Source organism: Leopardus geoffroyi, chromosome E3, assembly GCF_018350155.1.
Source record: "Leopardus geoffroyi isolate Oge1 chromosome E3, O.geoffroyi_Oge1_pat1.0, whole genome shotgun sequence".
Lineage (NCBI taxonomy): Eukaryota > Metazoa > Chordata > Mammalia > Carnivora > Felidae > Leopardus > Leopardus geoffroyi.
In genome coordinates this window covers 36,689,000-36,702,417 of record NC_059340.1, presented here as the reverse complement: position 1 = coordinate 36,702,417, position 13,418 = coordinate 36,689,000, and the positions used below count along the sequence as shown (strand labels likewise).

The following is a 13,418-nucleotide window of genomic DNA, read 5'->3' as shown; positions in this document are numbered from 1 at the left end:
AACAGTGAGGAAACCTTCTTTCCATCCCTCCTCCCTTCCACCTATCCTTCCCTTGGCAACTATATATTGAATACCTTCATATTCACAACAGTGTGGTTAGAGCTGGTGTCAAAATGGTGAGCGAGATAGACATAGTCCCTGCCCTCATACAGTTAACATAGTGGAGACAGCCAGACATCAGTTAAATCATTTGTGCCTGAGTGTTAAGTGATAGCCATGCTATGTGCTATGAGGAAGGGCTCTTGAGACCATGTAGTAGGGGTTTCCATAAGAAAGTAATGATGAATGGGAGTTAGTGGGTGTTAAAAGCATCCCAGGTCAAAGATGCAGCATGTACAGTATCCCCATGGCAGGTGGCGACTCACGTATGATCCAGAACTAGAAGGTACCCAGGGCTGGTACACTAGGGGTCCAGAGGGAGGGTGTGCCTGCTCACTAATAAATAAATAAAGCTGGAGTGTGGCCAGAAGTACACCATGCAGGATGTCAGGCTATGTCACAAGGTATAGGCTTTGTCCTGAATGGAATGGGAAGCCATCAGTGCAGGGTTTAAATAGTCAAGCAATATAGTCACAGTCACATTCCGTAAAGATTGCTGTGCCAGCTCTTTGGAGGAATTAGAGGTGAAAACCTGGAGACAGAAGGCGATCTCTGCAGCCTATTGCGGTCGTCCAAGTGGGGAAATCCTCAAGCAGTCTGTGGCAGTCTGTGGGAGTGGAAACACTCCAGTACAAGCCCGATTTACCGAATGAGAGAGTTAAACTGCACGCTGCCTACCCAGGGGTCATCAACTCCAGTGTTTTGGAAGTAATTGGCTCGCTATTTTTTGCATCCGTTTGGACAAAGTGCAGAGGTGAGGGCAGCTAATGCAGGAAGCGAGCATTCACCTCTGTTCTGCCTGACTTTGTTCTGATGTCCTTTAAAATTTTGTTCACTTGCAGCCCTTTGGCTCCAGCCTTGGTCTCAGTATGATGAGAATTCCACCCAATTCCTCTGGGACCCAAGATTCTCCCTGGTCACAAATTGCTCTTAAGGTAGTTTGCAAGAGTAATTGCAAACTCAGGACAATCTTAGTTTGTTTTTGTTTTGTTTTGGTTTGAACATATACAGCTCCTCTGGAACTCTAGAGAGCATCTTAGATTTTTCTCACTGTCTGGTGCCATTGCTGCTAATGACCATTTCTATTCTCACCTTGTAACAATGGTTCTCGGCCTTTGTTTGCTTTTATAAAACAATCTGCCTGGAGAATTTGATGGATTCTTATTAGTAAGGGGGGTGGTTATAAAATTCATTTCGACTGCAGGTTGGGTTAAAAACAGATCTAAAGGTGTGGGCATGAAGCTGATGTGGATGAGAAGTTAATATTATCATCTGGGTACCAAATATGGGAACACCAGTGATGGCTGTTTTGCTTAGGGAGAACCTCTCTCTGGAATAAATTTCAGTGCCCTTCCTTGGAGCTATACCACTTTGGTTCGATGAGGAATCACTGCTGATTCCGTCCAGTGTAGTGAGCCGCTGCTAAGTGGCTGGGCACTGTGCCAGACAATGAGGCTACCAAATATCAGTAAAACATTGTCCTTGGCCTCCAGGAGCTCACAGCCAGAGCAGGCCAGCTCTACAGTGGGTTAGAGTGTGTGATTCTTGTTCAGATAGAAGGGTGTGTGAAAGACCACAGAGCCCCTGGAAAAAATTCAGTCCAGCTGGACAGGTCAATGAAAGTTGCAGAGAGAAGTTCACACTTGGGTGGACATTGAAGAACAAGTTGAAATTGAGCCAGGATTAGGGCAGTTGAGGAAGAAAGATGTGACCAAAGGCCTAGAGGTATAACGATGCCTTCTGTCTTTAAGGCATCAGTTTAGCTGGATCCTAGAGTATGTAAGCGACTATGTGAAGGGAAGGAAGAAGTACCAGAGAGAGTTGCCCAAGAGTTAGGAAGTGGAACCTGACAAAAGAAGCCATCGTTATTTTTAATAAATAAGAAGACACATGTAGACTTTGATACAAAGCCTGGATATACTATGGGTTCAATAAAACTATTACTACTGCTATTGTTTCTATTACTATTATCATCATTAATATTTTTTTACTAGGACACAGATAATTCTCCAGCTGAGGCATACTATGAATTTATAGAAGATAATTATATACTTTGACTATTCATTTCCTAAATTTTCTGCCTCCTTTTCCCAAATCATATTCTTTCACTTCATGTGGTTACATTCTTCTCATCATGAAGATCTCATTTCCATTGCTGCTTCCTTGGCAAAGTCTTCCCCACCATCCCTGACCGAGATCTGACTTTCCCCCTGGACTGTAGGCACCAAGAAGATAGTGCTTGGCATAAAGAGGGGCTTGATAAATAATAATAAACTTTCATACAAACCTCCAGTTATAAAATGAATGTCATGGGATAAAAAGTACATTGTAGGGAATATAGTCAAAAGTATTATAATAACTTTTTATGGTGACAGGTGGTAACTAAACTTATTGTGGTGAGCATTTTATAATTGTCAAACCACTATGCTGTATACCTGAAACTAATAAAATATTGTATTTCAACTATACTTCAATAATAATAATAATAATAATAATAATAATAATAATAAACAACTTTTAAATGGCATTGACTTCGTGCCAGGCATAATACTAAATAAGTGCCTTACAAATACTAACTTCTAATACTTCAATCTGTTGAGATAGGTACTATATTATTCTCATTTTATAGTTGAAGAAGTTGAGACAAAGAAAAGTTAAGTGACTTGATCAAGGTCACAAAGCTGGTAGGTAGCAGAGTCATGGATGATTGGGATGGATGGATGGATGAACGGACGGAAAGAAGAAAGGACAGATAAATGACCACTGTTACCACTATCCTTACAACTTCACAGCTGTGTATACTTTCAGGCTTCTCCAGATGCAAATCTCTCTTTCCGCTATTTTAGAACCACTCTCTATTTTCAGACGCTCTAATTTATCAACACCAGTGGGCTCACCAAATATGAAGATTGGAAAAAAAAAAAAAACCTCCATCATATTAAGCTATTAAGAGGGGCACCTGGGTGGCTCAGTTGGTTAAGTGTCCGACTTTTGGCTCAGTTGGGTAAGCGTCCGACTTCGGCTCAGGTCATGATCTCATGGTTCATGAGTGTGAGCCCCGCATTGGTCACTGTGTTGATGCTCGGAGCCTTGGAGCCTGCTTCAAATTCTCTATCTCCCTTTCTGTCTCTGCCCTTCCTCCAGTCATGTTCTGTCTTTCTCTGTCCCTCAAATAAATGTTAAAAAAATTTATTTTAAAAGCTATTAAGAACGGGAGAATATTTTCCAAACATATATCTGTGAATACTGTTTATAATTAAACTCCGAAACTTGTGAGTTCCATTGAATCTGAGCACACACTGTGTCACTACTCGAGAGAAATAATAGAACACTAGAACAGGTTCTAGAATCCTGCAAACCAATCACACCTCTGCTACTCCCATGACCCCAGAGTGGGAACGGGTCAGAATCAACTCTCTTGAGTATAGGGTGCCATGTAACTCTCTCATATCTATTAGTAAGTCTTTGTGATTAGAGATGACCTCTCCCCCAACCCACTGAATTACATGAGATTATAATGGCCATCTGCAGTTTGAGTGATATTTGGTTTTGATATTTAAATATTAATGGACATGGATCTTATTCCTTCTGATTGGGAGATGATAGCCATGTTTCTGAAATTGATTATTGATAGGACACCTTGTATCACAGTCACTTTGAGTGTTAGCCATCATGGGATTGACCATTATAGAATCCTAGAGTTCTAGAGTTGAAAAGAGAGTTTATCTCTTTTTGCCTAACTCCAGGCAATAATATCTCTGAAAAATTGGCCTCTCATCTTTCCTTGAACACATCCTATAGCATAGAGCTCACTGTAGAAGGCATGTGCATAGCAGACCTGTTGTAAACTTGGTATCCAATTGCCCAGTTCAAATCCAGGCTCTGCTACCTTAATGCATACTTTATGCAAGTGTGACTTACTTAAACTGTCTGAGCCTTGGTTTTCTCTTCTGAAACAGAGAAAATAGTAATACCTTCCTAATCGGAGTGTGAAAGAATTAAATGAAAATATATTGAAAGACTTGATCTTAATCCTTTTCATCATCACTACCATCATCATTGTAAAATACACTGTTTCATCAAAAGCCTATTTTAGAGGTTAGCCAGATAGGACGATGACAAGACAGGTTAAGGCACAATACGAGAGTACGTTCCTTGATACTCAAGTCTCCCCCTCTCTTCTTCCCTAGGAAACTGCTCAAAGAACTCATGCCAGTGGGACTTACAGCTTCCTTGATCGGGCTCAGCATTCAGTAAGTGCGACCGCTTTTGAACCTTCATTACATAAATACATCTATTTCTTTGATCGTGTTTGCGATGAAAAGCTCTCTTCTGCAGGCCTGAAGTTCCCACAAACACTGTGCTGCCTGCCTGTGTCTTTCTTTTCTGCTCTACTGCATTGGATTCAGAGGTGAGAGGATGATGTGCCAGGCAGAACCCCCACAAGGAACACAGGAAATGTTTGTGCGCATTGGGGGATTAACCCTACCACTGCTGGCTGGAGGTTAAATTAAAATGTGCTTTTCTTGTCTATTTGTTCCCTAAGCTTTTCTCATTAGGAGATATCTTGTCCCTCTCTCCCAGCTGCATGACCCTGCAAAGTAGAAAGAAATGCCAGCAAAAACAGATCAGTAAGTGAGACCACATATTTCTTGAGGCATTTAAGAACAATTCATTTTGCACCAGAATACGATTCCTACTATATAAAAATTACTGCAGAAAAAGAAATTCTGTACTTTTAAGATGCTGGGGTACATTTCAGAAATTTCATTTGTTTTTAGCAAGTAAGCACTTTCTGCTGTCTGCCGTTCTCATTGTGCACAAGGACTTTATTTCTGGTGAAGCCAGCAGTATTTTCTCCGGTTTCCCCGACTCCTTTTTTATGAGACGCTAGCATTTGAGGTGTTGGTGTTGGTGTTGGTGCACGGGACATCAGCTCTCCTCTGCAGTAGTTCTGCTGGCGAAGAACAATCTGTCATAATTTAACCACAAATATCAAAGTTTTAAAAGGCTAACTAAAGGAAATATTTAGTTTTTTCAAGATGCAGCTTCCTTGGTAAGGTTTCAGAATTTTACAAAAAATACATTCTACTTCTGAGATGGGTGGCGTATAATTTGATACATCAAATATCATAAAGGGGCAGGTGGAATCAGAGACTGTGGGACTCCAGGCCTGGAAGAGGCTGATCAAAGGGAATTCTTTTGCCCTCAGTGGTAACGCATGACTCCCCTTTTTGCTACGGAATTTGCATATGTGAATGATAGAAGGAGGAGGAGGCAGGAAGAAATAAAAAGATGGTGTATTTGCTGTTTGTAGTATCAGAGTGACTCACTGTGACCCTGATCAGCTAAAGCTTGTATCACACAGGAGATTAGACCCACAGCTTTTGTTCCTAATAATAAAGGAAATTTCGTGTCTAATTCCCTACATGCCACATCTATCTTTCATTGCCTTTGAAGTTCAGGCTACAGCGTTTTCTGAAAACTGCGAGGTTTTGTAAGTGGAAAGGAGAGGCTGTTTGGCATGAAGTCTGTTTGGTGTAAAGTTAAATATGCATGTTACTTTATCTTCTTCTGTTTCAAGCAGTATCCTTGCTTCCCTTCTTTGTGGTGCTAGAGCAGGCAAGGTAGAGATGGAGGAGAAAGGTTTCAGGATGTGTTTTCACATTATGTGTGACCCTCCCGCCTTTCTCTCTACCTTCTCAACATGATACAAATTACTGCTTCTCAGAAAGGAATTCATGTTCCATCCCTGGATTGGGGCTGAAATTTCTAACCTAGGGGAGGCTCTGGTCCCCGAGATAATTAGTACAGCGTTGTAAGGAGCTCATGTTAATTTGTCTTTGGGTATGGTATTTCCATATCTACGATTGCAGTCTAAAGAGAAAAAAAAATTATTAATTTGCTGCTCTACACCAGTGTGTAGATATCTGATAATTTAAGAAAAAATAAAAAAGGAAGAAATGGAAAAACTCCTCACTGGGGATATTTAGAGCAGCTGCCCAATTTCTGTGTACCTAATAGATTTCGATGCCTGCCTTGTGGTCCTAGCTTCCCTGGAGCAGTGAACCTCAATCAACATCTGGGGCTAAGGGGTCACATCCCCTACAACAGAGATCGAGTTCTGGGAGGTTGCTTCATGGTCAAGAAAGCAGATGGCCTGACATCTACATTGGCTGTGTGTCTGGGTGTTGGGTTCGCCTCACCAGTAACATTGCTGCTTAGGAAACTGCCCCTCATGGGATTTTACTGGAAGCAACAGTCCTGGTTTTAGAATTTGCACACATCTAACGTTGTGCCTGTACTGATGTGACTATCCTATGGTGGTCTGAGTTAGGGTTTTGAGGTCTCTGTTGGCTTTAGAAAATCAATGTTCATTTACTATTTCCAAAGTATGGTTATCTTTCATTGTTTATTCTTTTCCAGAATGTTCCATTTGCATTGGTGCCCTTTGGCACAGATTGGCTGGTGTATATGATACAGAGCTGTTTTGCATATTCTGATGTCTTTGTAGGATTGTAGGTCTCCACATCCCTTTGTGATCTGTATACACAAAGGAGAGCCACAGCAGGCTGGTGGTTGTAGGGTCACTGGTTGAACTTCAGCTTCAGAGTAATTTCTTAGAAGTTTTTATTATGTATTTATTTATTTAAAAGTTAATTTATTTATTTTTAGAGAGAGGGAGAATCCCAAGCAAGCTCCATGCTATCAGTATGAAGTCTTACTTGGGGCTTGATCCCACAAACTGTGGGATAATGACCTGAGCTGAAATCAAGAGTCAGACACTTAACCGACTGAACCACCCAGGCGCCCCTAATTTCCTACAACCTTTAAATTTAAGTTCCAGTGGAAGCCTTCCTTAGATCTCTATTTCCTGCCAGATTATACTTCCCTTGGCACGCTATGTCAGAAGTATAATTAATTAACCAAAAATTAATTTAATGTTTTCCTTTTGTCCAGTGCTATCCAAAAGAACTCTATGTCATGGTAGGAATCTTCTTTATCTTTGCTGTCCAGTATGGTAACCAGTAGCCAGATATGACCACTGAGCGCTGGAAATGTGGCTGTTGTAACCAAGGAACTAAGTTTATCATTTTGTTTATTTTTAGTTATTTTAAATTTAAACAGTGTCATGTGGCTAGTAATAATCTATCACATTGGATGGGGCAGCTCGAGACTGGAACCCCTGTCAGTACAGGGGGCCAGTTCTAAAATTTGTATCCTTGCATTCATGCTGATACTTAGCTGATAAATACCAGTGTGGACATTGGTTGGTGAACTGCTGCTGTCCCCAGGCCCCTAAGCACCTTTATTCCCTGTGATTCTGTGTGCATTATGCCCGTACATGAACCCTTGATCCTGAACAAAAGAGTTAATGACCCTCAAATGTCATACAATGTGTTTGTTCTCACTGGTTGGTGTCTGTCATACACTGGTTATTAGAGCCTGTAACCTCTGATTATAGCCACAACATCTACTGAAGTATTGTCTGTAATAGGTAATCAGTACTTGCTGGACATAGCTATGGGTGAGCACATGGGGGGATGAATAGATGGATGGACACATCTCACCTTCTGATGGAGCGTTATGTAAGTGGGAGAAACAGAATTGAGTGTAGACAGTAGACCCATCTGGATCTCCATGATGGCTGCCTTTTGCCTTCTACTTCCTATTCTAATTCTTGTTTAAAGCTCTGACTTCTGCTTTGTCAAGGCCTAGATAGGCCTAGAGCAACAGACTCCAAATCTGTGACTGAATTCCAGTGTCCTGTGCAGCACAAATTGCTGTACATCTTCACTTCTTTTTTTTTTTAATTTTTTTTAATGTTTATTTTATTTTTTGAGAGAGAGAGAGAGAGAGTGAGTAGGGGAGGGGCAGAGAGAGAGAGGGAGACACAGAATCCGAAGCAGGCTCCAGGCTCCAAGCCATGAGCACAGAGCCCGATGTGGGGTGGAACTCACAAGCTGTGAGATTATGACTTGAGCTGAAGTCAGACACTCAACGGACCGAGCTACCCATGTGCCTCACATCTTCAGTTACTTCTGCTGTCACTTTGGACTCCAAATGCTTAACACTGACATCGGACCACACCCTATGCTCTCTCCACTGGATGCTTTTCTGTCCCCAGGTACCCCAGTCCCAAGCTTCAGTCACCACCGATTTTGTCTTGCTCTTCACCCACCACCAGAGGAGTGAGGCTTTGATCTGGACCTTCTGGAACCCCTAATTCCATTCCCTCTTTTGGCGTATCACTCTAGGTGCTACTTCCTCAAGTGGCTGTGGTTTTAATGCCCAAAGCCACCATCCCCTGGACTCCATCCTACATGTTGGAGGACTACTGTTCCCCAAGCATGAATATCATCTAGTTACTTGTTCAGTTAGCTAAGTTTGTCTCTAACATTCTGCCTTCTCTTTGAGAATCCCTAGATAACATATTTCCACCAAGCATGTTGATCTCTTGACTTGCAAATGTGTTTACTTCCTGACTTCAAAATTTGTCACCTGTGGTCTTACCAGCCAAAGTAACCCTTCCTTATTCTTATTGTACACTTTGGTATATATCTCAGTTAAGACCCTCCTGTTGAATATGTGTACTTTAATTCCTTGATTCCCCTTGTAGGATAAAGAAAATACCAAGCCTGTTTTCATTGTAGACGTGTGACCCCATGATATTTTTAGAATCTGGACTAGGTGGAGCAAGCAAAGAGTAGAACAGCCTGAGGGTGAACTGGAAAAGGAAGAGTAATGATTATCTCCAGGAAGTGGTTAAAAGTCAGCATGTTGGCTAGAAATGGGGGGGTCAGCCTTCAGCTGACTACAGGAGGGAGAAGAAGCAAGAGCATGAGCAACGTAAGAATATTAATTCAAATGATGGCCAGGCCTGGGGTGGGTTTCGTGCCAGTTGATTTAGAGTCTCATGGTGTAGAGGGCACACCAAAAGACACTCTCTTCTGACCTTCCCATGTGCTCTGACACTTGACCACCCACCACCACACATCCATATTCACACATTCCATCTGTGTATCTCCTGTCTGTCGTAAGCTGCTGCATAGCCAACTCGGTAAAATCCTTCCTGTTCCTCCTCGCTTCCCTCTTCTACAAAGGGAATAAGGAACTTGGGATCTTTTTGATTTAATGAGTATATGAGACTGTGAAGCCAGAGAGTATAGGTAGATAAATAAAAAAAGAAAAACAATTTTCTTTCACTCCCTTATTGTTAGAACAGAGGAAGATTAAAAAAATGAAAGTTACAAGGAAACTGTGTATGATTATTGGATTTCAGGACCATGGATAAAAAATAGAGAAGCCCTGGGGCTCCTGGGTGGTTCAGTTCGTTAAATGTCTGAATCTTGATTTCGGTTCATGTCATGATCTCACATTTCAGGTTTATGAGTTCAAGCATTGGGCTCTATGTTGATGGTGCAGAACCTGCTTGGGGTTCCCTCTCTCTGCCCCTTCCCTACTTGTTCTCTCTCTTTCTCTCTACAAAATAAATAAACTTTTTAAAAAAAGGGAGAGAGAGAGAGAGAAGGGGCACCTGGGTGGCTCAGTCTGTTAAGGGTCTGACTCTCGATTTTGGCTCAGGTCATGATCTCACAGTTTGTGGGATCAAGCCCCATGTTGGGCTTCTGTGCTGACAGCATGTGGAGCCTACTTGGGATTCTCTCTCTCCTTCTGTCTCTATCCCTCCCTTGCTTGTGCTCTCTAAACAAACAAACAAACAAACAAACAAACAAACTTTAAAAAAAAAGAGCCTGAAGTCGCACCCGCTATCTGTTTTGTTATTCTCCATCATTTCACCCAGCTCAAGTATTCCAAAGCACTCCTTACATGCTCTAATTATTGTATTTATTGCTTCTGCATTTCCTGCCTCCTCCACTTGTACTAGAGGATCTCTGAAGGCATGATGTGTCTCTGTCTTGCTTTGGGTGTCTTGCCACTCTATCCCTGACACCCGCAAAAGTGGCAAGTGCACATAGACAAAGAATTAATTCTTTTTCTTTTTTAGTTTATTTATTTTCAGAGACAGAGTGTGAGCGAGTAGGGGAGAGGCAGAGGGAAAGAGAGAATCCCAAAGCAGGCTCTGCACTGTCAGCACAGAGCCCGATGGGGGTCTTGAACCCACAAACCATGGGATCATGAGCCAAAGTCAGACGCTTAACTGACTGAGCCACCCAGGAGCCTCGAGACAATGATTTCTTGAGTTGCATCGATTATTGCTATGAAAGATGATCACTTTTTGCATTTTGAAACCATTCTTTTGTCATCCATAACCCCTCACAGTCCTCCCTTACCATACTTTCCAATCTAGATCAATCTTTGAAAAATCGAGAGTCAGGCTAATGGCCTGACTTTATGACCACGTGATCCTTTTTTTAAAAGTTTATTTATTTATTTTGAAGTGGGGAAGGAGCAGAGAGAGAGAGAGACAGAGAGAATCCCAAGCAGGCTCCATACTGTCAACGTGGGTGGCAGCATGGGTGTCCGCGTGGGGCCCAACCCAGGAGCCATGAGATCATGACCTGAGCTGAAGTTGCATGCTTAACCAGCTGAGCCACCCAGGCGCCCCTTTGTGGAGTGACCATGTGATCCTTAACACATTGACCAATCTGACTTAGCTTTCTTCCTTAAATAATCATAATAACAGTAAGGAATTTAACTGGAATAGTGTGTAACTAAGACCCCTTCCGACTTGGAATTTAGTGAATAAACAAGAAAGACAGAAATGAGGCCACAGGAGAGAAGATTGAAGGGAAGTATCTGAGCCAGGCAGAGTGTGATGAGTTATGGCCAGCAGTGGCTCCTCCCAGCCCCCAATCTGTGGGCAAAAATGAACATATTGTCTTCTGGACAAGAAAGTGAGTATAATAAACTGACGTTGATATGGTTTGATCCACATCCGTTGGTTGCATTATAGGGTGAAAGGAAATGAAAGCACATCTGCTTGTGGCCTCTTCCGCCGGAGCACCTAAGAGTTGAAATCTCTCTTCACCCTGATTATTCATCACTTCCCAATAGAATGACCTAAGGAGAACAACAAAACAATGACTTGGGGTTTCTGCTAAATCCCTTCACTTAAGCTAAAGATTAGATCTGCTTGCTGTTTCTACCCTGCGCTGTAATGCGAGGTTGTTCATCTGAGACACTAGTGAACCTGTAGCAACAGCTGGAAATTGCAAAGGACAAATAAAAACAAGAATGGCTGGTTAATAAGTTATAGAAACAAGGAATTTGGTTTTTCTAAATGAAGGATGCTACAGATTTCTTTTTAGAAGCTCCACAGAAAAAAAGATAAACTTTCTCCTAGTGCTGACAGCCGGAATATATTTTTTTAAGCATGTGGCTAATTTCTTTAGAATTCAGGCAGTTATTTTCACAGATGAAGATTCTTGCCTCAGAAAGTGCCAACCCCAACTGTGTGCTGGGCATACAGTCAGAGGTAAATAAATGGTAACAATGAGAACTATTCAGAGCAATTACATAACTGAGAAATAATCTGCTGGGCTGCCTGTGTACGCATGAGCTTTGGTGAATTCAGTCACTCATTGGACTTCAGTGTCTGTATTTAAGTAGGATAAATTATCTTGAAAAACTGTATTGTGGAACGTTCCAGCTCAGGGTGCCATGACATTGATATTTAAGTTAACATCCTTACCCTGGTAACGTTATCATTCATTCGTTCACTTACAAGTAAGTTTGGATAAATTATCGTGTTGAATCTTTGCTGAGAGTGAGGACGTTAAAATGAATGGGGCCCCAAATTTATGGTAAAGTTATAAAATAAAATTTAAAATAAATAAAACAACCCAAGCTGTGTTGGTTATCATGGATTAGCCATTCATAGACAGGAGTATATGTTGGGCTCAGAATCCAAGGATATATGATCAGACCCATCTCAGATGTAGGAGAGGTCCAAGAGTCATCCCTCTCACATGTAAATTCTTCTCCATATTCTCAGGTCAGGGTTTTCCTCTCAGAGCTGGCTGGCCTTCCTTACCCTTCCCTAAAGTACAGTGCCCTTGTGGGGTGCTTCCTCCCCCAGCAATGACCATTTACACTCCACAGGGCCAGACTCTCCCCACCAAGTCCATAAACCTGCACTCTGTGCAGAATCAATGCCCATTTACAGCTGCTAATGCATTAATAACAGAAACGTCCCTGGCCGTGACCTACCTGAGTCATTACACACTAATCATCGGAGGCAATTTCAAGCAGATTGACTAGTGATCGGTGTCCTCCTGGCGTCCAGGCAGGAGGACACACGGCTGCCTTCACAGCCCCTGAGCAGATGGTCTGAGAGCGTAATCGCACGCTACAGCCGGTGCGGGTCTGGCTCAGGAAGGGGAATCTCCATGTCTTGCATGCAAAGCTGTGCTCCCTCACCCAGGGCTCAGCTCCAAGTGCCCGCCTTTCATTTTAGAACAGAATCCAAACTCTCCTCTAAAGACATTGAGGAAACAAGGTTTACCTGTGCCTGAACTGTTCTAGCATGTGCTATTGCCCTGAGGCTGGTTTAATCCTTTTTCCACATTTCCACGTAATCCTTCTCCAGATATGTGCTCCAAAGCTGTCGTCATCATGGGCTTGTGATTTGGTGTTATCATTTCTGTTATAATTTCTTCCCTTGAGTTTTAGCTTGGGCTTTCTTTTTTTTGATCTTGCTCTAACATTTCCTACGATCATAATTCTAAGGGCTACACAGTGTATCATCAGGGTGATGTCTTGCTCCTTTACTATGGAATATCTAGGACATTTCTGCTCTTTTCACTAACACCATTATTACCAGAGTTAATCACTCAGGATCTGTAGAGTTTTGTTCCTTAGGGTAACTTACTGAAGATAAATACCCCTGAGAGGAATTGTACAGTCAAAGGATATAAGCATCTTTATGACTTTGGATGCGTATCGCTAAATCGCTTTTCAAAATGGACTGTGTTGATTTATAGCCTTTGTCTTTTGGGCTTTCTCCTCTTAGCCGCCTATGTTTTAGTTGCCTAGAATGAGGATTCAGACTAATTGGGGTTAGAAATTTGAATCACACAGACTCTTTACCTTCAAGGAACTCACAGAATAGAGGGAGAAGCCAGATTACAAAAATAATTGCTCTGTGAAATGTTAAAGCCTTAAGGAAGAAGGAACTTCAGAATCCATGGATTTTGGCACAAGACATTCTTTCTGAAACCAGTGGAGTTCTGGAATCTCTCTTTGATGCTATTTCTTGACAAGAGTTTTGTGAGTTTGGAAATCAGGTGTCTGCTGGCTCTCAAGTCTTAGATACCGTTGTTTTACTCATAAATTCAGGTGTAAGAACTTGTTAA

At 41.9% G+C, this 13,418-nt stretch overlaps 1 protein-coding gene across 23 annotated transcripts in view; it reads left to right on the top strand.

The window, feature by feature from the left end:
• RBFOX1 (RNA binding fox-1 homolog 1) overlaps nt 1–13,418 on the top strand; it is a 2,066,775-nt gene that overhangs the window by 851,365 nt on the left and 1,201,992 nt on the right. For 20 of the 23 annotated variants that reach the window (XM_045461768.1, XM_045461754.1, XM_045461744.1 and 17 more), the window contains one exon: nt 4,290–4,352. In XM_045461768.1, coding sequence (XP_045317724.1) covers nt 4,290–4,352 — 63 coding nt within the window. Of the gene's footprint in view, nt 1–4,289; nt 4,353–4,437; nt 4,511–13,418 lie in introns of all 23 variants that reach the window. The other 3 variants (XM_045461760.1, XM_045461759.1, XM_045461758.1) reach the window with 1 other exon arrangement.